At 39.5% G+C, this 25,951-nt stretch overlaps 1 protein-coding gene across 1 annotated transcript in view; it reads left to right on the forward strand.

The window, feature by feature from the left end:
* The window catches only part of sorcs3b (sortilin related VPS10 domain containing receptor 3b), a 44,358-nt gene that overhangs the window by 13,443 nt on the left and 4,964 nt on the right, over positions 1–25,951 (forward strand). The window contains exons 2-24 of the mRNA XM_067610317.1: positions 5,471–5,538; positions 8,942–9,041; positions 9,211–9,369; positions 9,550–9,623; positions 10,502–10,566; positions 11,197–11,315; positions 13,119–13,208; positions 13,491–13,670; positions 14,083–14,229; positions 14,938–15,040; positions 15,462–15,538; positions 15,663–15,754; positions 16,553–16,660; positions 16,936–17,053; positions 17,238–17,371; positions 17,934–18,047; positions 18,667–18,838; positions 22,464–22,650; positions 22,965–23,098; positions 23,484–23,607; positions 23,920–24,032; positions 24,359–24,493; positions 25,117–25,216. Of these exons, the coding sequence (XP_067466418.1) occupies positions 5,471–5,538; positions 8,942–9,041; positions 9,211–9,369; positions 9,550–9,623; positions 10,502–10,566; positions 11,197–11,315; positions 13,119–13,208; positions 13,491–13,670; positions 14,083–14,229; positions 14,938–15,040; positions 15,462–15,538; positions 15,663–15,754; positions 16,553–16,660; positions 16,936–17,053; positions 17,238–17,371; positions 17,934–18,047; positions 18,667–18,838; positions 22,464–22,650; positions 22,965–23,098; positions 23,484–23,607; positions 23,920–24,032; positions 24,359–24,493; positions 25,117–25,216 (2,713 nt within the window). The remainder of the gene's footprint in view (positions 1–5,470; positions 5,539–8,941; positions 9,042–9,210; positions 9,370–9,549; positions 9,624–10,501; positions 10,567–11,196; positions 11,316–13,118; positions 13,209–13,490; positions 13,671–14,082; positions 14,230–14,937; positions 15,041–15,461; positions 15,539–15,662; positions 15,755–16,552; positions 16,661–16,935; positions 17,054–17,237; positions 17,372–17,933; positions 18,048–18,666; positions 18,839–22,463; positions 22,651–22,964; positions 23,099–23,483; positions 23,608–23,919; positions 24,033–24,358; positions 24,494–25,116; positions 25,217–25,951) is intronic.

Consider the following 25,951-nt stretch of genomic DNA (forward strand, 5'->3'; position numbering starts at 1 on the left):
GCTTTACTGGGGGCTGTAAAAGCAACAGGTTCAATTTGAATGAAACTGTGCTTATTTGCAGCTATTCCATTTTATTAATAGCCATATTGCAGTACAGTTCATAGCTAAATTGCAAGCTATGTAGACAATCTTCTGCCCACCAACATGGTGAGATGCCTCTTACGTCCATGGGAAGTACTTTTAAAATTTCCGCATTTCTCTTTAAAAAACCAGATTGATATGGAATTCTAAAGATTTGATTTGGCCCAACAGTCTGTTTCTGTGAATGTGCAGTACATGCATGTGCTGCATGCTTGAATGCTTGCAAGAGACATTTGCATGGAGCTGATACAGTATATCACAATGACATTATGGATGTAAGATGCCTTTTTCCACGGAGGCTGTCTATTCAACCATCTGAAAGAGTCAAAATCTTTGCATGGTCAAACAGCACCTGACTTTGACATGCCTGTAATGTTTTTGTTTTTAATTTTCGCTATGCACGGGTTCCTCATGAAATCGCTGGATGTAAAAAACAAGTATCTGGGGAGCCTGTTGACAGAGAAAAAGACAGAATGAAAGAATGAAAGAAAGAAAAAAGGAAGCAAATAAAGGAAAGAAGGTGACAAGAATAGAATGTTAGGATAAAAGGATGACTAAACCCAACTCCTCAGAGAGTGAGAGCCAATCTGAAAAATGATTGGTTGACTTTCCTGGGGCAAACTCTCTTTGCTCACATCAATAAAACATAAACATGAATAAATCCACCGCTTTTGGCCTTCCAGGGTCCTTACTTAATTTCATGTATGCAAGTGAGCGATGATATGCATGGAAAATTGTATTTACCTAGAAGGCTCAAAATAATTCTGGAAGCCATTTTGTGTTTGTTTGTGCCCGGTATTTACATAAATGCAAGGCTGCACCATAAACTCTTAGAATTTTGTGTTTAATGCAGCTTCATTTGTTGGGCTCTTGTGGTGCAAGTCATGCGTTCTCCCCGCTGGTCTCAGCATTTGCATGTATAGTAGTTGCTCCCTATTGACTTGAGCCACAGATGCACAGCCTATCAATAATGTTGAAGACGTGGGAACACATAGTCTCCAGTGATGTACTCTTGATGTATCCACTTAGGGACAAATCATCCAAACAGTCATCTGCCTCACTAGTCTATTGGTCCCTTAGGTAGATCTTCACTGACCCAATTCAATGGGTCAGCTTTTGTTAATGAGCCAACAGCACAAACACGTTGACGACAGAAAAGAGAGAGCTCCTAATGACAATTATAGCTTGGGTGCTTAGAGGCCTTTTGTTATTATGTTTTGTTGCTTGGGGCTATTTTTAGAGGTTGTTTTACATCCTCAAGTAAATTTGTGAATGTTTGATTAAATTGGATCTACGTGCAAAATGGCACAAGTGATTGAAACCCATCAAGCTGTGAACATTTATTCACTGTTCACTCAATTAATTTGCTGTGCTGGATATTTGCATCCCTTTGGTTGGGAATGAACTGCTCTAGTTTGACACTGATAAAATCAACTCCAGATTCAATTTACCTTGTAGTATTTATGACTTCCCATGACACAGAGTCATTGTTGTTAGCTAAAGAGAACCGAGGAGACAAATGATCAACAATTTGGTAGAGTTTTTCTCTCCTATCTATTTTTCAAAGTAGGCAATTAGGCCTAACATCACAGCCATTTAACTAAGTCTGTACACCAAATTGATTCAGACTCTAGCGTTGGACCTTGCAGACATTGTGCATTTAGTTATGCAAATGCTTATCTCTCTGTGTGATTGGTTAATTAACCTGTAATGCAGATAGTCCCAGCCATGCACAGTGGCCGTTTGATGGCTAAATTGTGGGTCAATTGGGTTTTTAACATTTTCAAAGCAGACTTAGAGGCATGTCTTTGTTCCTTCGAGTCTTGTGTGGCTTCTCTCAGTTTAATGACTCGTTCCGTGGGTCCCATAAGGTTAATGTGTTTAAACTCACTGTAATTGAGCTTTTGACCTATCTTTCAGGCTTTTTTAAAAAATTCATAATATGCCATGTTTCTGCTCCTTGATTGTTATTCCTTCTCCCTTCCTCCATGCCCTGCCCCAAACTCTCAACCCTACCCCCCCTTTCTATCCTGAGTTATGAGCATCCCCATGGGAAGTCATTTATAATGCCATTGGAGTGACAATAATGTGTTTGCACACCATTTCACTCTGCCCTCTCTGCATTGGCAGGCTTTTATGGACCACATTTTTGTTTCCCCAGAAACACATTGTCCAACCATCCTCGGAGAACATGCAAAAGCATTTAGCCCAAACTGGAACTGGACATCTTTCAATGAGAAAAATACATTATATAACACTTCATCTTTCATCAATATTCGAGATCAACATTTGTTTGTGCTTTTGCAACTAAAGTACTTCACTATTTTGAAGCTAAAAGCAAGACGGAGGTTAAAAGTTGGGGGGGTAAGAGAGGATGGTGCGGTGCAGCCACTGACTGCATTTCTTTTCACTGTTCACTGAACAATTATGTTCAGATTTTGCTGTCATGTAGGTATCATTCCACATGAGATACAGACACAACTCTTGACAGCCCACATGGATTTTTTCAGATCCTGCAACCAGCAGACTGACATCTCTTGACAACATGAGAATCACTTGTCATTGGGATAACATACCCATAGACATAAAACACTAGATGCGACGTGTCATAGTGACTTGCCATTCTGGGATGGAAACATATGGCAGCCATCTTACCTGGGTCAAGTTTTAAATTTGATTTAATTGGAAACTATGTTGAAAGAGGCTTATGTTGTATTTATAATCTTTGAGTATTATGGCCTATATTGGGAGGCAATTACAATCATATCTCTTCCTCTCTCTCTCTCACACACACACACACACACACACACACACACACACTAACTCACTAGGAAATACTTGCTGTTTTGCCGGGGTTTTTTTTGGTCAACCAGCATGGGGTTTGTTTTGATGATGAGAGGAGGGGTTAAAGGCCTTGCTAACTGTAAATGAGGAGGTATTTTTGTGGATAAAGCAAGTTTTGCCTTCAGCAGAACTCCTAATGGACTCATCACAATATCTTTTATTCTCATCACAAGGTATAGTCATTAAATTTACGTTGATAATGCAGAGAAATTGTGGGAATTTTGCAAAATTGCAAGCTTGACCGGAACTGCTGAAGTACAAATCTCCTTTCTCCAACTGGATTACTTTACCTAGATGTGGTGAACATGTACGTTAAGTGCCCCCCTCGGCCTCGAATGACAATATGTTGGCTGTTGGTTAGTGCTCCGTGTTGCTGTCAAGGATGTGGCTAACGTTACTGTTGTGTTGATTTCCCTGGGCTTCACTTTTTCAATTTCACCGGAAAAAAGTGCACTGCTAATGTCAGTTGGCAGCTAGATAGCTAATAAGCTGCTCAGCTGCAGCACATTAAACAGCATGTAATCATACCTGCAGATGTCACCTCGGATCCGCTAGATGCTGGTTTGGGCGTCATCAATTGTAAACAATACCCAGGTAAGATAGTGGATGGTTATCCTGTGATTTATGATGTAATGTCACATCTAATGTTCTATATATATATGAACATACCATACGTGGCTGATATTTAAGCAATATCACACGAGAAGGAGTGCTGTTGTACTGAATATCAACATGGCTGTGATTCGGTCGTAGGTACGAGGCTGCACATAATCACGGCTGTACTGATAGTCAGTACAACAGCACAACCTCAAGTATGATATTGCTTTTACACAATAGTTCTACAAGCGCCATTTATTAGTTAACAGTAATAATTGACAACAGATTATGATTTGTTTGTTTATTTAATCATTATTTGGCTCTGCCAACACAAATAGTTCAGCGACTGCACTGTTGCCAAGCAACGCACAAACAGTCACTTGACAGTTGCTTTGGTGGCATGTGTGGTTCCGATGAGTTAACAGCTTGGTCAGACAGTACGTCATTTCATGTTCTCCATGGATGAACTCCAATAACTTTTTAGTGAGCTTTCAGACCCGCAAGACAAACAAGTTTTTTGTTTACTGGTATATTTTTTATCTTCCACGTCTCATTATAAATCACAGTTCATATCGTAGTCTCCGTATGTTTATATAAAGCATCTCACCTATGCCCACTCACCATGATCTCCCTCGCCTCGAGTCCCGCATCAAACAGTTTCTGTATGGCAGTGGCTCACAGGCTGTAGTTGGTGTAAGACGTGTGTGTCCTTGCCACTTTGCACATCCTGGGTAACATCTGTGACAGCTGGTTTACTCACAGTGGAGTATACAAGAAACTGTCTGTCGGAGCTGTTACCCTCCTGGGCTGCAGATAGAGGGCTTTTGCACCAGGCGGAAGTTTGTTCAGGAATTTTTTGAGAGATGCTACCGGGCAGAGGTGATTTCCTCACTCCTCAAACATAGCGCCCCTCAGATTTTCTATGTCTTATCTCCAGTGGACCTTTATGAATTTTTGTTTCTTCATTGAATGTTACGGTGAAATACTTTGCTCCATTCTCGTCACGTTTTAGGATGAATGAGTCAGGTTTGAGATCCTGATTCCCCTCTTTGCCCCTGCACCCGAAGTGCAACTTAATATCGTACCAGACCTTGTTCAATAAACCTTTTGGATTGTCTGGAATTAGTGTTGCAGTATATTTTAAGATGTGCTGGTCTTCAGGTGAAATTGGGGGGTGGGGTGGCCTTTTAATCATTCTCTCTAATCTCACCTTTGAAAACATTATTAGCTGAAATGAATTCTGGGTCCTGCATTAAATACAATGAATGGCTAACAGGAGGCTAATTGATATAATGATTTAAACCAGCCTGAAGCCCAAGGTAGCTGCTGATGCTGTAGAGCTCACTTTAGTTGTCCGGATGGATCCATAAAACTGCCTCAAGACTGTAATCAGCTTGGTCTTCTTAACGGATTGAATGTCGATGTTTATATTTTTGAGACTAAGCCAAGTCTGAAAGCAGTTCAAAGCCATGTTGTTTGTCTTACAGTGTTAGCTTCATTTTTGCTGTTCTCTAATTTGTCTAGGTCGGCTGATGTCATATGAGAGGTTTAAACTGATGTATCTGGGCTTCTTTCCTTCCCTTCGTCCTCTTTTGACGACCATCCATAATTTAACTCAAATGTTGTTGGTGGAAATATGTTGATCTTTGCGGTGCAAAGTTTGTTACAATCTAAGCTAATAATGACTGCTAATGTAATTAATGGTTATTAGAACATCTGTGAACCAGAGTGATACATGTATAGTTAAAAGTCCCAGTGCTGTTGTTCTCTATATCAGCTCTCATGGAAGGCCTCTTGTTCAATCAAATTACTTATTAAAAGGATGTTGTATTCATTCCATGTCATTAAGTGTAGACAGGTAATGTATGCTGGTGAGGCGCTTACGTAAAGGGTTTTTAGTGCCGTCCTCACCATGTAATTAAATATGTCTGTCGGTGTTGTGTTATAGGTGATCCTGATCTTGACTAAGCTGTATGACTTCAACTTGGGGGCTGTTACTGAGAGTTCTCTGTGGAGGTAAGTTTCTTGTGTTGATTATTGTTATTTTCCCTTTTCCATCCAAATAGAAAGGTTATAGCATCATTGAAAGAATTTTATAAAAATGCAGAAGCATGGCCCTAAAAACAATAAGAATAATATATTCATAGAGGGTGCATTATACTGTAAGTATGATTTATAGTGCACTCCCTTGCTAGGATATGAACAATCAAGTTACTCTGGAAGCCAATATGAAGTATGTTTTAATAAAGCAATCTGAAGTAGTTCACAATGAAGCATGCTCCTCTTTACTTCCCGTGGTCCCATAAATAACACAACTAAGACTGCAGCAACCTTTTAGAAAAGGCCCGACCTGTTAACTGTCCATCATCTGCAAAGAAACTGTTTTTTGAAAGGCTGTTTTTGATAGATAAACTGGAAGAGTAATCTGAGGGATTCTTTGATTGAATCTGTGGTTCTTTTTCTCTGATGTAGAAACTTCCTGATGGAGTTTTTGATTGATTGTCATCTGTAACCTTTTGTTTCAGAAGCAATTGACATGCAATTGCTACTGTATAGCTATAGTAATTCCATTCAGTATGTATTGAGAGGTGAGTTACAGTGCCCTGTCAGGTCATAAATAAGAATAGAATTCATTAAGGATTATAACATAGAGCCCAATCCGGCCTCTGATAAGCCTTTTTTCTCACCTCTCACATAGCCTGCAGAGAACTCATTTCATTTTGAAATACACGTGAAAAAGAGACCATCAGTCTGCCAAGCATAGAGTTTGAAATTAATATCTGTTTCACCAGAGGGGCCGCTAAGATTTACACCCGACTTGACACGTTTTGAAATCCCATATTGTGTACAGGAGGTCTTCCATCATCAAGGTGTCTGCTTAACAATGGCACCACGAGTAAATTAGAGTATACCTCAGGGGGTGCATGAAGGCTCTTAGTATGGGTATTAGAAAAGCAGAGATTTGAATGTTATGAAAAGAAACAGGAGTAAATGATTCCTGTGATAACACAATAAATGATCTATGACTACAGCTCCAAGCCACTGTTGGTGGCAAAATGCAATGTGCAGATCAATGGGTGACTTGTGAAAGCTACCTTAACTCGCATCAAGCCCCTTTGTGTTTTGAGATGACTTCCCTTCTCTTCTAAAGAAACATTACAACCATTTAAGAGGCCTTCTTGCATAGTCACATTCAAAGGCCGATATCCCAAACTGAAAGGAGTACTTAAGCACAAATACAAATGTGTTTAGGGGAGAGTCTTTGAAAACAATGTCACCAGCAAATGGGACCATTCAGATTAATGCACAGACAATGATAGCAGACACTGGGTATCTATCCAATTATGCAGTGAAATTACATTTGGAGGCACTCAGGTAGAACTGAGAGCGTGGATTGGATGTTTGTGGCGAGGAGAAATATGAAGATTGGGATGACAAACACATCTACCCTTGTCATAGGATGCATGGATTTGTAAAGCACAGGCAGTTTTGTGAAGTACCAGCCAGCTTTACAACTACATGTTTATTCCTGCTGTCATTAAGTACTGTATGTTGCAACAGACTTAAATGTCTTGTTTTATTTAAATTCAGGCCATTTAATTAATTAGTGTAATTAAGTTTTTTCTTCTTCTGCTTTTTTATAAATTATTTCACATTAAACCTGTATATGTCACCTTTGTATTGCTAATTTGTTGTTCTATAGCAACATAATGACACATTTAATTTCATTGCTGAAGAGAAACCTGAATAACAGAGCATGAAATTAAATATCTAAATCAGTTTGAGAGAAAAGGCCATTCTAGCACCAATTAAAGATAAAAAATGTATGAAAGGGGATTTCATCACTGCATTGGAAAGGATGTCTTTATTTTCCTTCCTCACTGTCTTCAGTGTGAAAGAATCTACCAGCATGAATGGAGAGTAAAACCTTATATGAGCTTACAATATGTTCATTGGCCTATTCAAGCACTATGTCCGTGCTGGATGTTTTAGCCCTCTAACTTACATTACTGCTGACCACTTTCCAAAGCGTACCTGAAGTTCATAAATTGATTTCCTACCTTGCAGGCAGCAACTGGTTTCATAATATGTCAGCATCGAATAAGTATCAGCCTGCAAAGACTTGCTTGACACGGTTAAAATGAAGGCTTAGTCTGCATTACTGTATGTGTCGTTTGTGGGAAAACTGCCTAATGAATATCTCAACCTTTTCAATGCAGGAAGCTCAGACTTGCATTATGCTTCCCTTGATATCCATATTTTCTTGTTGGTTGTCAAAATGTGAATCCAACACTTTTATTTATTGTTTTTATTAGAGCTTCCTTTAATGCAGTGGGAAGGAACTTTCACATTAGCCCCTGTGTGCTGATGTACTACAACTTTTTCAAATTGTTACTTTATGCTAAATGTACCCAGTGTCACTGTTTCTCACCAAAATGCATTGTGTGTATCTTCAAGGTTTAAACATGTTAAATGCATTTACTCTCTCATACAACATTTGCAAAACTGATTATTTGAATGTTTTCCTGCATTGTTTACATCCATGTTTACTTGGGTTAATAGAGTTCTTGTTTCCTTCCTTTTGCTGGCACACTGCTAAATTTTTTTGTGGCTTATTGCCACCAATTATTGATGAGTGGTATAAGAGTCATCATATATATATCCTTTTCATTTGATAGACATGGCCAATCTTGGAGATAAATGTGTTTCTTTCTTGCTTTGACTGCTGCTTCACCTTCACCAGTTGCCACCTCCCTTCTGTGTATATTATTTCACCTCTTCATCTTCTTCTTCTAGCTGTGTTTTACAGCTTGCATGCACTACACATTTCCATCACCGTCTCGTGCAGTATGTAGTAATTTGTATCGTGTCACATGTGTGCTTGTACATGTGTGCGAACAGCGATGAATTTAATCCCTCTGTGTGAGTAGCACAGTTAACAACAACAGCATATCTCTGCAACTCTAAGTGACTACTGGAAGGCTCTGCTCTTTATTCAGCCAACACCCTGTGCAGAAATGTGCTGGCTGAATAAAGAGCAGACTCTTCCATATGTGAGTTTGCATTATGTTTTTTTATGTATAGCACATTTCTTGCAGGATTGCAACTAAGTGCTTTAAACGAAAAGCAAAATAACACATTAGTATGAAGCTGGTCTCTGCAAGTTGATGTCTAGTTCAGTCTATACCTACTATGAATTTAAAGCAAAAGGCAGCATCGATGGTAGAAAATCAATCTAAAATCGCATGGTATGCTTTGGCGATGCAGTCATGTAAAGAACAATTGATTTGCAGTTAATGGGCTAAAACATGCCAAAGCACTGGCATGGTGCTTTAAAATTTGTCTCAGGCAGGTCTGAAATGGATAAATCACAATATCCTCAATTTTTTCATGTATCATGTTTTTTCTATGTGTCCAGGTCCACTGATTATGGAAGCACCTACACTAAACTCAATGACAAAGTGGGTTCAAGGACAGTTTTAAGTTACCTGTATGTGTGCCCTACCAACAAACAGAAGGTCAGCATTTCCTTGTTGCTTTTATCTCTCTTTCTCATCTCTTACAGGCTTAGTCCTGAACAGTCAAATTACAGTTTTTTTTTTTAAATTGCTGTGAAATGGTGGTATCTCTGTCTCTCTCCCTCTTTCTAATGCCATATCCCTCGTCTGGCCCTGGTCTGTACTTTAGATAATGATGCTTAGCGACCCAGAGGTAGAGAGCGCTGTTCTCATCAGTTCAGATGAAGGGGCAAGCTTTGAGAAGCATCTCATTAACTTCAACATCCTGAGTCTGCTCTTCCACCCTGCACAGGAGAACTGGATACTGGCTTACAGTCATGACAGCAAGGTAGCGTCTGAGTAAATCAACAATGAACTTTTAGGTGTTTGACCTGTTTATTTAGTAATTTTTAAATGTAGTTTTTATTGGATTCTGACATGGATGTGATGATAGCTGTGTAGCTCATTAACATTATCTTCCTCCTAAAACTTTAAGTGAGATGAAGTTTGGCCTAATTTTATCTTGCAGCTGTACAGCTCAATGGACTTTGGGAAGAAGTGGCAGCTTGTTCACGACAACGTGATGCCCGGCCGATTCTACTGGTATGATTATGTGGATCCCATTTTTGAACTGTTTTGCACAGTGATTGATTGTAATTTGCATAATTATAGTGTTCATGACCCTATGCTGTCAGAAGGATCCAGTGACCTCTTGTCAAAAACAGATCTCCCATATGGCAGTCAAGCATAAAACTGATTACATCCACGTCACGTAGACCTGAAGGAATAGTGTGCTTCTTTTTCTATAGCACAAACATGACATGCTGTTTTTGTTGTCGCTGTCATTTAGTAATCTCAACTGCTCGGGCACAAGGCGTTGAATACTGATGTGAGCCCGTTTATCCCTGTTTGTCATAGTACGTGTCAAACCCGAGTGTGTTTTTTAGCTGGGAAAGAAAGGACATCGGTTGGAGGACATCCTCTCCACATGCATGAACAGCCAGACATTTGATAAATAAGAATAGCACAGCGGGCATAGTGGTGCCCGAAACAATGCATTATTTGTGCTCTTGAAAAACATTCTTTCATGCACATTATGGCAAATAGTTATTTTTCAAAATGGTATTGCAGCCACCTACAATTTCATAACAACACAAATTTGCTATGGTAGATATTTAATGGAATAGCGAATGTTTTGTTACCCCTCCACCTTGTTGTTTCCTCTGCTGATGCTTTTGTGAATTGAGATTAATTGCCGCTGGTGACGCAGATTCTACACTGACTGATTCACAGGAGATAAAAATATGTTGTTTCACAAAACAAGGCTGTCCATCTACAGCTGTGATACTCAACCTGGCCTCCCCATCTCCTGTTCTCATTCTCATTTTTACTCTCCCTCCCTCCCTCCTCCCTCCTCCCTCCCTTTTCTCCTCTACTTCTTTCTGCTCCTCTTTATCTTCTCCTCCTCCCGCTCTTTCAAGGGCGGTAATGGGTCTGGACAGAGAATCAGATGTGGTCCACATCGAGACGCGCATCGCAAAAGGCCGTGAGTGCTGCACTTCTGTCCGCAGCAGTAGCAAGACCCACAGGACCCTTTACCTCTCATTTAGAGCGAGGTCACCGGGAAGATGAGACCTGTTCTGCTCTTCAGATTGGTCCCTGAAGTCTAGTATAGCAGAATAGGTGTCTCCTGACAAAAAATGGAGAGTTTTAGCGGGTTGATGAATGTTTCTTCTCCTAAATCTATCCCCTGTGTCTCATAGGCAAACCAAAACTCCCCCCTTCTAAACAGCATGGTGTATTCTGTCAAACCAATTATGGGGTTTTCCTGCATTGGGAGAAAATATTCCTCCTGTGGTTAGAAAATCTGTATCTGAATTAGCATACACACCCTTCTTGTCTCACATAATAACATTTTTGCAGCTTGACACACTGCAACAGCTCCTACTGTATTAGTCTTGCCACAATTGCAAAAAGGCGGACTGTGTAATATCAGTGGTCAGTATTTTCTTCATTATTTAAACAGTTACTCAACTTTAAAGTTGTTTTAGAACTGTGAAGTTAAAGTATATTTAGCATAAACATACTGTATAGCAGCTCCAGTGTATACAAAGCATTGTTTCAAGGTAAATGGTTGTAATTTACTTCTGATTGATTTCCTTTTTCCTCTTTCCAGGCGCTCAGTACGTGAAGTGCAGAGCACAACGATGCACAGAAGCCAACAGACAGTACCTCTTTCCTGGACATGTAGACACCAACTCACTGGTTGTGCAGGATGAATATGTTTTCACACAGGTTTGCATAGTAATAGATGGCTTGTTTTGCTCAGGTTTTGTAAGTCAATACTTCATAAATTTAGACCAGTTCATCTTTTCACACGAAGCCTGCTCTCGCTGGGAAGTTTGCTTTTCTTGTTTTTTTTTTCTTTCAGATCTGTTCATCCTGCATCCAATTCATGCTTTTCCATCAAAACCCACATAATGGTTTTCCCCAACACACCTGTTCCCCACTTCCCCAATGTGTGTTTTGATTATGTTTTGTCTCATTCATGTCAAGACACGCTCAGTGTTTGAGTTTCTGCACAGACATACTCCATGCCTGAAAAATGTGTTTGCTAGCTGAGAGCACACGGCAAAGGAACTGTGAATAGACAGGTTGGTGTCCTTATTACCATTCGCTCTGACTTTGACTCCAATTAGACAGCGGCAGTCAGGGTCATTATTAGAAATTTAATTTTCAAATGCCCTCCTTTGTCATTGATTTCCACCCACAGCTAAGTCATTTTCTTTCAGTTGGTGAGCCTTGATGCATTTGGTCACGTCTGTTAGAGTCTTCCCAAGTTTCAGCAAAAGAAAAATCAAGTGACAGTAGTTTTCTGGGGCTCAGTGTTTGTAGTAAATCATTCTGCACTCTTTCATTTTGAATAAATGCCCCTAAATGTTTGCTGTTCGCTTTTAATTTATTTATCCAGACATACAGATTTAATCTTTTGATATGATATGATGTTGCAGCAGCAATACTTTAGCGGTGACCCAGTTTCACTTTCAACACACTTAATCCACAGACTTGATTGAAATGGCTGCGATGTAAGAATGAAAATGTGTGGGAAAAAAATATATCACAGCGTGATTCAGAAATGGTGATTCAATAAAATGCACAAATTGCATTTAGCTGAGATGAGATTGACCGTCAAGGCAGAGGCAGACACAAGGAAGATGATGGTGAAAATAACTGGACACAGAGTGTCTGCGCGGAGCTGTGGTGGCACAGATGACTTTCTTGTGACTTTCATTGCTTGGGGCAGTTGGATTTAACTTGACAAAGAGTAATGAGGTTATCGATTGGGCTACAATGAAATAAGCAGTCTTCAACACCTCCAAAGTCTCTTGGGAGAGAAGGAACAGCCAAGTGCAACATCCTCAAAAATGTGGCTTGGGAAAATGCAGCTCATTGATTTTCGATAGATTATTCCATTAGAGCCCTAATGTAGTGTGTTGGGGGACAAACACCATCCCTCTAGTTGATTAGAAAATAAGCAATCAAGTAGTGTTGCCCAGCCTGTAAGTGGATGGGAAAGTGGTAGTGCATTAAGATCTTCAAGACGCACTGTAGATAAAGCCAACACAATTTTCAGTACCTCTTAGCTTCAGACTAATTGAGATAATGACAATAATTTCTGTTGTGCTAGTAATTTTAGTCTGTATTCAACACTGTGGAAAGCAGAGTAAAATTACAAGTGTTTTAGTCAGCGTCAGTCATGCGTTATGAATTAATATTCCTCCTTCAGGAGATGTTTAGGCTTCATGTCCTCATTCCACAACACAGTCACATTTAGGATGCTGGCAAATTCTCTAACATGCAGTTTGTCCCATCCCATTTTTTTCCCCCTCCATTTTGCAGAGAGTCTACATAGTCCTTTCTATGTAGGAAAAAATCATACTCATGGTATCAATCAAAATGAAAATATAAAAATAAGAGTCAGAATCCTAAAATAATTAATAGCAGTAACAATAGTAAAAACAAGGTGCTAGATGTAGTGACTCTAAAAGATGTCGTCTGTTTAGAAAGTGACAAAGCTTCTTTGACTTCACTGTAAAGGTAACTAAGACGGGACGAGCCAGCTACTTCGTGTCCTACATGAGAGAATCCTTCAGGCGAATGAAATTACCCAAATATTGTCTACCTAAGGTAAGCACCGAAGCCAAACAATGAGAAATAATAAAAGATGTATTATCATAAAGCAACAGGATTATTGTGTTTACTTTGAAATGCTTTTGTTTCCTTTTTTTGTAGAATCTAAGTTGTACATCTGCGTTCTTTTGTGATAAGGAATGTCACACTTTATCAAATGGTTCCTCAGAAATACTTGGCCTCCCTTTCAAATTGCTTTTGTTCGCTTGCACCAGTCATTCTCTCCCATTCTATCTTTTTCCGTCTGTCTCGCTTTCTCTCACCCCCACTTCCCTTTAGGACATGCACATTATCAGTACAGATGAGAAGCAGGTATTTGCTGCAGTCCAGGAGTGGAATCAGAACAACACTTACAGCCTGTATATCTCAGACTCCCCCGGGGTCTACTTTACCCTTTCATTAGAGAATCTGAGAACCAGCAGAGGACCCGCCGGTAACCTTCTGGTTGACTTTTATAAGGTGCGTAGTTAGTCTTGTTTGTGGGCTGCTGCTGTCACTGCGACGCTAATTCCCCTTTCCAGTTGTAACACATGGTAGTCGAAAACATCTGTCAATTTACTAAGCTATGATTATAATCAAAGTAGGGCTGCAACTACAGATTGTTCTCATTATCGATCATAATCAGCAGATTACTTTTCTTGATTTTCTCAATGTGACATATTCAAATCACTCTTTTTGTCTGACCAACAGTCCAAAATGAAAAGATATTATTTTTAAAAACATTTAAGAAGCCACTAAAAAAAATATTTTTGCTTTAGAGGTGACTCTAAGATACCTTAGACATAAATGCAATTTGTAAAACATGCATATATATTGCACAAAACTTTAAAAGTATATTAAATTATAGGCCTCTTTCTATTTTACTGTATAGGTTGAGGGGATACACGGCATGTATCTAGCCAACAAACTGGTGGACCATCACATCAAGACCTTTATCACATACAACAAGGGACAAACATGGGCCCTGCTGCCAGCTCCTGCCACTGATGTGGTTGGAAATAACATTCACTGCATTCTGGTAAGCTTGAGCCTTTGGGCAGGAGTGAATGGATGCTCTTATTCATGGGAAATGATGCTTATGACATATATCATTCATCAAATGTTTCAACCTCATCAGCTGTGCTTTCAACGTTCTTTGATTTAGAGCCACATTTGCACAAGTCCAGGTGCCAGCTTAAGCATCAGTTTGCATTTTTAGCTTCCTAAATAGCCAAGGGGATGCATCAAATCCAGTCAGTGTGTTCTTCAGAGACTGTTTGAAATAATGTATATTGTTCAGTTAATAGCTAGTTACGATCTTCCACTGTGTCGTACAAATGACCACTATGCTCTCGTCTCTTTTCTGACCCCCCTCCAACCTCAGCTGTTTGAAAAGCCTTATTGATGTTTTCACTGTGCTTTAGTTGGAGAGATGAGTGAAAATGATTTGAATCAATTTTGCCAGTTTTATCAGTGCATCTTGGGGAATTTTAATTACATGCCTTGTTTGCTTTAGAATGAAACAATTCAAATGCCCTCTGTGTCCTCTCAGCCATTTTCTTTTCTTTTCTAGCAGAGGAGATGGGAGGAACAAAGTCTTTGTTTTATAAATGGTCTGTGAAAATGTTAGCACTTTTCTCTCAATGGGAAGTTTGAAGGCAGAACCAATTATAATTGCTTTTGTTAAGATCTGTCTGATACGTATTGCCTCAACCTGTGCTATATTGGAATCCATTTTTGTTGACAGCCATTTTGCTCGCTGCATCTTCATCTGGAGATGTCAGAGAATCCCTACACATCTGGACCAATCACAAGCAAAAAGTCTGTACCAGGAATCATTGTGGCTACAGGTAGAGTAACCTGAAGGATTTGATTTATAGAGTAAACTGATCACATTAGATCTGACAGAGGTGGTTAGACTTTGCTCATTTCTCATCAAATGAAGTATCCCTAGTTTCTCAGGTAAATGCATCGTAGCAGTGCAACCTCAAAAACACACACAAGTAATCACACAGTGCCCTCTTTCTGTCATTGAAATCAGACACTGAAACTTCAACCCCTCAATCTCATTTTTCAGGTGAGATGATTAGGTTGCAGCAAGTCATAAAGCTGTCCTCTGGTAGAGAATAAGGACATGCACAGATTCAGAAAATAACTCTTAACGATTTTATCAGGTGATTGTTCATTTACGTGTGTTATGGCTTTGCAGTTAGCAGAGCCTTTGCTATGTAAATAGACACTGGGTGAAATTATTCATGTTTTTATACTCAGGGAATATTGGAACAGAGCTGTCCTCCACCAACCTTGGAATGTTTATAACATCTGATGCAGGAAATAGCTGGAGACAGGTGAGACCCATCTGGGTCTACACACAGCATTTGTTTACCTTAAACAGATGATGCATTCATATTGAAAGTGTTCTGTCATTAGTGGAGCAAATGTGTTTTTTTTTTCTATGTGCACCAAATGAAGATTTTTGATGAAGAACACAACATTTGGTTTCTTGACAATGGAGGGGCTTTGCTGGCAGTATTGCACGCAGCAACACCGATTCGACACTTATGGTAGGTATCTGTTAGTTGACATCGTAATTACTGTACTGGAGGTATAGATACTGAAGGTGTTGGAGTTGTAGTGGGAAATTATGTGGGTATAATATCCGCTTTGGGGGGGGGTTTCACGCAGCATATGATTACATTTAATGTTTTGAAATGCTGATGGGCCAAGTTTGCATGATTATTGTATCGGCAATGCAGCTTCAGAACTGACAGAACCATTTCCACCAGAAGAGTCTGTTACAGCTTTGTACTCTTGGTTGGATATGATGGTTTGAGTGCTTTTATGTAAATCACAAGTAGAGCAGGGTGGAAATATGAGACTGAGCATGCCCTCATAAGTCCCTCATATTGTGGGAGCTTTGTAACGCTATCTACTTTGATGTCCCTGCACACTACAGCCCTGTCAAAAGTGATTAAGCTCTGAGAAAGGTGATTTGAAACCCCCCAAATCTATTTCTAATGCTACAACCTGAGCCATATCTCTCGTTTCTGTTGTTTTGTCACCTTCAAAAAATTTACCTGGGCTGAGGAACATTTGTTCTATTGTTCAGCCTGTTGTCGAGATAATTTTTCACACTGGAAGGAATCCAAGGTGCTTTCATTTTTCAACTGTGGCAAAAGCTAAATGAGCTGAAACCTTTTATCATATTTCTTACTTTGTTTTTCATCGCTTAACTTGTGATGTTTAATGGTATATGCATACAAAATATAGTATATTATCTGCCCAAATTGATAAACATGGATAGATCGATGGATAGACAGATGTTTATGCATTGACAGCTGTTGTTTTTATTTTTAATTCAGGATCAGTCTTGATGAAGGAAAGAAATGGGACAGGCACAGTTTCTCCTTGGCACCTCTGTATGTGGATGGAGTCTTAATGGAGCCAGAATCTGACAATCACATTATCACGTAAGCAGAGACACAGAGTGCAGTCCAGGAGGAATAACACAAATATCAGGCTGCAAGAATTAGCTCCTCTGTCAATGTAAACAAAGAAAGGTCCACTTGATTTTCCCCAGTGACTAAAACTGGCTCCAACTTTGAATCAAAGAGAATGTTATCTTGCCTGTGAGCATGAATGACATTCAGATTTACATGTGCTATTGTATCGTATAAGAAACCTGTATATCTGCATCTGAAGATAGTCTCCTCTGAATTTTGCATTTTGGTGAATCATCCTCCAGTTTCTTTGGACACTTCAGCCATCGGTCAGAGTGGCAGCTGATCAAGATCGACTACAAGGGCCTCTTTAGTAGGAGATGCATGGATGGAGATTATCAGACATGGCACCTGCACAACAAGGTATCAGGAATATTAAACATTATTGATTTATTGTCAACTTCAAGAGACAGCCACTGTCACTGTAAACACATTACTCTCGTATAATGCACGAACAAGAATCTTTCTTTCTGTCACTCTTTTGTTTCTTTGCAGAGTTTCTTTCAATCTTGTGAAAAACAACATTATTTTTTTCTTTCTTTGATAGGGAGAGCTGTGTGTGATGGGTGAGAAGCAGATCTATATGAAGCGCAGGCCAGGCAACCGTTGTATGCTGGCCCAGGACTATTCGAGGATCTATTCCTCAGAGCCATGCCTCTGTACTGCCTATGATTTTGAATGGTAATGACTTCTTCTCTCAGCTTTCCCAACAGGGAATATACTGAGCTTTTATCCTCAGTGATCCTTAATTTCTTTCATTACATGTTTACCAAACAGCCCTTGAACATCTAATTCAATTGTACTTCATTATGGCTGCTTGTAGACATTTGTAATCGAAAACAGAAGTATCAGTTTTCAGAACTTCATATGCCTTAATATCCATCTTACATTGCATATTTACTGGATAACCAATATGACTGTATTCATCGAATCTAATTATAGTTTAGAAATTGTAGATGGGAGTTAGGAACTTTTCATCATGCTACTGTAATTTGCATGTCAAGTGACTTATTAGAATTCAATTAATAATGAATCGCTAAATGAATTTTAAATATCTTTTATCCATCTGTCTGAAATTCTGTTTGATCCTGCTTGTCTGACAATCATGTCTCTAGTTATGGTCTTAATATATGCCATGCAGCTCTAACTGCGAAGCATTTGCCCCACTACAAAAGCTTGTAGAAGCTAGATGATTTGAGTAGCAGTGTTTATCATTTTATGAAGTGTCGTGTTTTTTTGGCAGTGATTACGGATGGGAACGCCAGGCGAACGGGAAGTGCTCCCCTGCTTTTTGGTTTAATCCAAATGGTGCGGCTAAAAGCTGCAGCACCAGCCAAAGCTTCCTTAACAGCACAGGGTAAGTGGCCTCCAATGCTCAATCCATCACAAAACAATATTATTCCATTCCAGCTTGTTTGTCGAGTTGTCTAGAACACAAACAGAAAATAATAGTTTACTCCCTCATGGACCTGAAAAATGGCTCTGAGTAGGGCTGAAAAAGTAACCCAGAATGTGTCCCAATTTCATAATACATAATCATGCTGAGCTGGTTTTGTCTATGTAACCTGTTCACACTCGAATAGTGACAACACTGGGTATACTTAACGCCAGTATGCATACAAAATCAGTGTGCCATTGATGGAAGTTATTGTCCCTCAATGAATTGCAGAAATGATGAGCTGCTCAGAGCTGGAAGAAAATCAAAACAAATTTCATATGGTGGTGAAACAGTGCCAGAAACACACTTTTAAAAAAGTATTACATCTTTAGAACATTTAGCTTTCTCTTCATAGTGGCTTTCCAGTGTTTCAGTTTGATTAGATTGATGTCCATTAACACAAATCATGTATAATTTGGTCTTAGTAGAAAACAATTAAGTACACACCTACAAAAACAATATACCATAGTACATACTATATAATATGGAACTGGGACACAACACTTGTCTCCAATTTTCAAAACTTTATGCTTCAAAGGTATCGGAAGGTTTTGTCCAATAACTGTAAGGAGGGAGGGAAGAACGTGTACTCGCCCAGGAGGCAGGCGTGTCGTCCCAGACCACCCAGAGGCCTCCGGTTGTCCACCAGTCAAGGAGAGCTCAGTGCTGCTGTTGGAAGCAATGTTACTTTCATGGTCTACCTCGATGACGTGAGTCATATCACATCAAACTGTCACTGTAACGTTACATGTAGCTGAAGCAGCAGTTGTACTACACGTAGTAATTGTTTTAAAGGGTAGGCCCAACTAAATCACAAGAGTCTACAGCCATGCTAGCTGCTCTGTGTGGCTGTACTCAGACACTGTGGTGCTTTGAGCTACAGCATGCTAACATGTTCACAGTGGATGTGCCTATCATTATCACCATCCTGAGCCGTAAAGTGGCCGTGTCATGTAGTAAAGTGAATATGTCATGTAGTAAAGTGGGAGAAGTGCAGATGGACCCTTCTCATTCGCTGTTGTGAATTCTCTGGAAAATGACCTGCTGTGCTGTATTAACACATGAGCTCAATTGGACATTAAATGAACTAGAGCTGGCAGGGTAAAGCCTGTTTAATGCCAGATCCAACTGATTTGTACATTTGTGTTCTCACATACAACTCCTCCAGGTAATGTCCAGATAACTTCAGGGTTGCATTGCATGTGTGAAAGTGGGTTTAGTTTAGCCTGTTAGCATGCTACAACACTTGCTAATTAGCACTAAACACAAAGTGCAGCTCAGGCTGATGGGAATATTATTAGTTTTGCAGGTATTTAATCATTAACAAAGTATGAGACACATTGAATTTTTAACCTGATGATGGAACTAGATGAAAAGTCAGAGGATCACCAAAGTTATTAGAATTCATCCTGAGGGGAACATGAATTATTTTAGTCATTAAAAAACAATAAACAATCGACAAACAAATGAAGGTAGGCAAAGGAGCTGGACCAGATGGAATAAGCTGAGCTATCTGCTGTGCTGGACCTCTGCTAGATTAATAATGTTATTGGAAAAAGGCATCTCTTCTGACTGTAATAACTATCCTGGCATAATAGACTCATGTTTTCATACCAACCCTCTAGAGAACAAGCAGAGACCCAGCCCCAGAGAGGCTGCATTGAACAAGTTTTGACACTTGCGTCGCTCATAGATTATTTTGTGAGAAAGAAAATTAAATTGCATATTGCATATATAGACCTCTCTAAAGCATGTTTCAAATTTTAAAAAACATTGGCTTCAGTACTACTATGCTTAACATATAGAATCACACCAAGCCTTCTGCAGTCCTCAGTATGTGTGTGACAAGGATCTTCATGTTTCTTCTTTGTGCTGTTTACTAATAAACTACTATAATGCTAATAAGAATGCAAGAAGGTGGATTATTAAAATGGCTTCATGTGTGAATGCTAATGAATGACATCTTGGCAACAGCAATAGATAAATTGATTGAAAAACTTGAATACCTTGAAACCTGTTGTAGCAAATACGGCATGGTTGTAAATGAGAACAAAGCAAAGTTCATGGTAATTATGGGCTCTCACAAAGATCGACACCAAATCGACCTTGGTTTTTTTTAGTTAGGCATTACTTATCTTGATGTTATATTTATCTCTGATGGAAATGCCCTGGCCTCATTGAAACTAGATGTTGAGATGAAAGCAAAACAATTAAACAGACTAATGATCATCTTAGGTGCAAATTATGATGCCCCGTTCAGTGTGAAAAATAGTTCACTTCAGAAAGTGTTTGAAGCTGCTATTTTGTATGGATGTGAGGCTTGGCTCAAAGTGTCTCTGAGATCCGTTGAGACACTACATGACCCTGGTGAAAGTTTTGTTTGGAGTGAGGACCTCCACGCCCAAACTGACTTTTGTATTAGACGCAGGGCTTCCATCAGTGTATGCTTTAGTGAGACAAAACAGGCCAAATTCCTACAGTATGTAAGATGAAGCATTGGCTTGATACACATGATGATCTGTTGTATTATGTAGAGAAGCAAATATAAGACATACTGTAGACTAAACCTTGAATTAACTGTCCACCCACTGTAAACAGTAGACCCTATACTGAAGATCACAGAATTATATTTACTAGGTTCTTCCTACCATCACACATTGTACACCTGTGTGCACAGGCATTGTGCAGGTGGTATATATATACATAAAACATGTACTTTAATGTCCTCATACTCATGAGATTTGAGTAAACTTTGGCCGTAACACAAAATTATATTAATTCACTGTTTATGGGCATAGACAAGAGTCTTAGATGTTTGCATACTTGCCTAAACATTAGCCTGAAAACATGACTATGTTGTTGGGTAATTTTATTTTTATTAATGTATTATATATAGCATTGAACCTAATGTTTTTATTTGTAAATGTAAAGCAATTTTGTATAATTGTATTGTAATATTTAAGTCACCAAACTAACAACTAAATGCCAAATAACATGGCAAACACAGTTGTCACGATGTTTTGCTCAAAATCACAAATATTGTCCTCCTGGTAGCGCTAGAGGAAGAGTCAGGAAGTCACCAGAATGAGATGGATTTATCCTCTGGGAACAATTATGCCTATGTCTGTACCAAATTGTGTACTAATTCATCAAGCAGATGTGGAGATATTCAATTGGAGGAGTGGCACTAGATAGGATGCAGGTGGACATAGGATATCACCAAAGTCATTAGGGTTCCTCCCCTGGGGACTGTGAATATCTGTACCACATGTCATGGCAATCCATTCAATATTTGTCGAGATATTTCACAAAAAAACAAAAATGCCAAGCTCATTGTGGTGTAAGGAGATCATTAAGGTCTCCGGCATAAACTGTCTTGAAACCATGAATGCGTGTGAAATTCTGTGGTAATTCATCCAGTAGTTGTTCAGATATTTCAGTCTGGACCAAAGTGGTTGACTAACCTCACAGACATTGCCATCCTTGAAGCCACAAATGGCTAAAAACATATTTTCCCACTTAGGCTACCTCTTGTGATAGTAGAGGTAGTATTTACACAAGTTCAATTTGTATTTGCCTTGGTTCTTAGACATCTCTGAGATTTCTGCTTCCACTCAAGTACTATGGCAGTGAATATAATTTATTTGTGGTGAATTAAAAAAAATGTGTTTCTTTGTTACTCTAGATAATCAACACGACTTCACTGTGAGCAGTTTTTACTGGAACTACTTTCTACCAAAGAAATAGTCTCTATAAACACTGTTGACAGGGTGTTCTGTGGATTATCCAGAATAACTGGGACACTGCCTTGGGAAAGAGAAGTTCCTGTTGATTTTTTAAAATGTAATTTTTCAATGCTGTGAGCAGCACAAATGAAATTCCCTTGACCTATTGTGTGAGTGTGGCAGAAGGAATCTTTGAGAACAGATGTCTCAAAGCCGGGGTAAATGAAACCAAAACTGTTCTGCGTGGCGAGATATCTCCAGGGGTAGAGTGGAAAAAAGTGTAATTTGGGTGAAAAACACTTTAATAATGGGAATATGTTTCTTCGTTTTTAGTGATCTTATCATTGGCAAGATGGCACCAGATTAACAACTTTCACAACCTCTTTTGTTGCTGTAGTTCTCTGTTTACTTCCCCTGTTCTTTTCTCAGTTGAGTTTCTGTCTTCTTTGATTCATATTCACCTACCGAGTATTTGTGACACAGCTCAGAGGACATCTAAGCCCAAGCGCTTTAATAGTGGACTGTGCTTACTTCACTTGTATGCGGTCTAACAGAAGTATCCTGACCTAAGCCTTCATGACAGATGCCATGTCTTACCGTCTGTCCACAGGGAGACTCACTGAGGACCAGCATCCAGCTAGACTTTGGGGACGGCATCAGGATCACATACTCTAACCTGAGCAGGACTGATGATGGCATCAAGCACATCTACAGAACGACTGGGATTTACCGAGTGACAGCTTCTGCTGAAAACAGCCAGGGATCTGACAGCAGCATGCTGTTTTTACACATCACCAGTATGTGAATAAGAAACATCATTACTCATTCCTGTGGCAGTGCATATAGCATGAACCTCCTCTCTTTCATGGATAGTCACATCCCCACTCTGCTGAATTTCATTTCAGTCATGGTTGTGTTACTTTTATGCATTTTAGCTTTGGAAAATGCAAACGCGTACACCGGGAGCTAAATGTACATCAGCTGTGATTGCAATAATATTCAGTGTTTCCTGAATTTGTGTGTGTTTTGTGTGTGTGTGCGTTGATTTGTATGCACACATGTGCATGCATGTATGGATGGATGTGTGCTGGTGTATGTGTTGCTGCCTCAGGTCCAGTGGAGCGTGTATATCTCTCCGCTCCTATTGTAACCATCAGGGGGAAGGAGGCTAATCTGACTGCGGTGGTTTGGCCGAGCCACACCAGAACATTGACCTTCTTCTGGTGGTTTGACAACAGCTCCGAGGTGAGAAGCCTCACCTCCTCCGCCTCCTCCTCCTCGCCTCACTATTGTTCCACAGACACATTTTTTTCCTGCTTACTGCATTATTTTCCATTCTCCTAGTCCTCTCTTGATGTCCTTGTGTTGTTGTTTACAATCCAAATGTGTAAATCTACAGCGCTTTCACACAAATCATGTAAAATGTGACTCCACGTGACTGCCCTGTCTTCCCAGAGGATCTAGCAGTAGGATGGGTGGTCATATTTATTTATCACGCTGATTGTGTTCACTGCAGCACCGCCTCATTATACAGTATGTCAAGGGCTGCATGCACGTAGTATTCTATATTCGACTCGGGCGATGCAGGTTTTTCTGTGTAATTGTCTGTGTTTTTACTTCTGAAATTCAGCCCATTATAACCTTGGAGGGAAGCATCTCGTACACGTTTCAGAGAGAGGGAAAAAACAAGGTCACGGTCCAGGTTGCTTCTGGGAACGCCGTAATGCAGGATTCAAAAGTTATAACTGTTAAAGGTGAGTGGGGAGGACAGTCTTCAAAGCACTTTAATTAGTGTGATACATGTTACATGAATATGCAATATGCTATCTCTGGGAAAGTATGATGTCTCTCGGTCCAAGCTGCAAGCGGCACTACACTGATGTGAACGTGGATTTATCTAATGAATGAAAATGTCACGGTAACCGAACACGGAATCTTGAGGAGCAATTAACTTCAAGGCGTATGTTGCCAAATGAAAAAAGACAAAACTGCACATCAGATAAATCAAAAAGGAAACTAGAAGTAGCATTCATATTCTAACAGACATCACTTTGCCTTTTTTCCAGAGTTCTTCAGGTCGCTGCTGTTGTCGTTCTCTCCAGCTCTTGACGAGCACAATCCTGACATTCCCGAGTGGAGGGAGGACATAGGCCGTGTGGTGCGGACAGCGCTGTCACAGGTACATCACGTCCCTATTGCCGTGAGATCTTTCCTGGAGCCAACATCAGTCTCCAGTGGCTTTCAGTGTCATTACTATTTTATACCTGAGTGCAGTATTGATACAGCAGTCATGATGTTTTATGGCCCATGTGTGAAATTTGTTCTTTTTTAGTTTACCCATGATGACAGTAACCAGACACAGTTGTCTAGTGTGAATCTGAATTGAAGCTGACATCTAAAATGTTTGCCATGGGACTTTATTGTCCAAAGCTTAGAAGTAACAGCACAAACTTTAACCTCCATGGTGGATTTATTCCTGCTTATTGTGTCATCTTGTGGCTGCAGGTTTCTGGGGTTCCTGAAGATCAGCTTCTAGTGTCTCTGTATCCTGGACTTCCAACCGCAGCTGAGCTCTTTATCCTGCCTGACGAGCATACGTCAAGTGAGCACAAGAGGAGGCGTGAGGAGGCACTAGAGACCGTAAGAACCAGTAAACCATGTTTCACACCCACTGATATGACAGATTAAATTATATTTTGTGATATATGATTAGGTATGAAAAAATATGCAGTATGAATGCTTTTGCCAAAACATATCCAGCCCGGGAAATAATGTGATTAAGTGATGTTTTGTTTTTTTAATGTACTTTTTCATACTGCAGTAGCTTCTATGTAAAGAAACCAATGAACCAAAGGATGATTAAAGGAATAGTTCAACATTTTGGAAAATCCGTTTTTTTGTTCTCTCGCTGAGAGTTAGATAAGTTAGATCTACAAATCACCAACACATTGTGACGTGTTAATTAATAAAATTAAAAAGGTTTATTAATAGATTTTTTTTTTTTGCTTTTTATAGAGATGGGCTAATTCACCTCACATCTCACTCATGATGCTAAACTAAGCTAATCACCTCAGGCAGACATGACAGACATATCAAACTCTTTGTATTTCCCAAAATATCAAGCTCTTCCTTTAAGAAAGTGTCAGGTATATGGTCATTATAAAATTTTAACCTTAAATATGTTTATTTTTGTTTATTTTAACATAATGTCTCATAATGTTCTCTGTTTATTTTTGTGTGTTTTTCTTAAATACCTCAAACAGATATCAGATATTTTTGTCACTGCCCTGAACCAAGGTCTGATCCAGTTTGAGCTGAAAGCTGATATTCGCATTATTGTGTACATCACTCAACAAACTTTGGGTAAGTTTGTTTGTAGCATATTATTTCTGCTCACTTGGACCAAAGCAGTTGATGCATTTAAAAAACTTTTGCAGGTGTATAAAAACAAAGCTTTTAAATAGGCCTTAGGCGAAATTTATGCCTTGTTAGTACAGTATGTCTAAACATCCACGGTGCGTTTGTTCTGCTGCTTGTGCTTGTTGATGTGCAAAAGATAAGCCATGTGTCTTTCTTGGGATGATTTGACATTGAGTTCTGCCCAAACACTGAAAAAAAACAAAGCACAGATTCCCTGAATGAGATTTATATGGTACAGTATATCACAGGATTTAAATATCTTTCACAGTGCATCAGTTTTGCACCTGAGGCGGGGAGACAGTTGTTCTGTTTGAAATTAGCCGATCAATGACATGATTGACAAAGAAGGCGTTTGGTATGCACTGAGGAAATCGGCAGGGTCACTGTGTCATTAACATATTGCAAAAACGTGTCGATCAACTCTGCATGGCTTTACCCTTTTCATCCACCAACGGATCTGTCTTCATTTGTGTCTGCATGCAAAGGTCTGGGTTGCCTTTAAAATGATCCAGAAAGGTCATAGACTTCATAGGTTTCTTTCTGAAGGAGAGAAAGATAGGCGATGAGGGGAAATACTTTGAATATTGCATCTCAGCATTTAAAAAGCCATGACTATGCATAAGGTACCTGCATGACGGACCCCAGGGAGAGTCAGCGGACCTCCTAAAGGTTCTTTTT

Source organism: Thunnus thynnus, chromosome 14, assembly GCF_963924715.1.
Source record: "Thunnus thynnus chromosome 14, fThuThy2.1, whole genome shotgun sequence".
Classification (NCBI taxonomy): domain Eukaryota; kingdom Metazoa; phylum Chordata; class Actinopteri; order Scombriformes; family Scombridae; genus Thunnus; species Thunnus thynnus.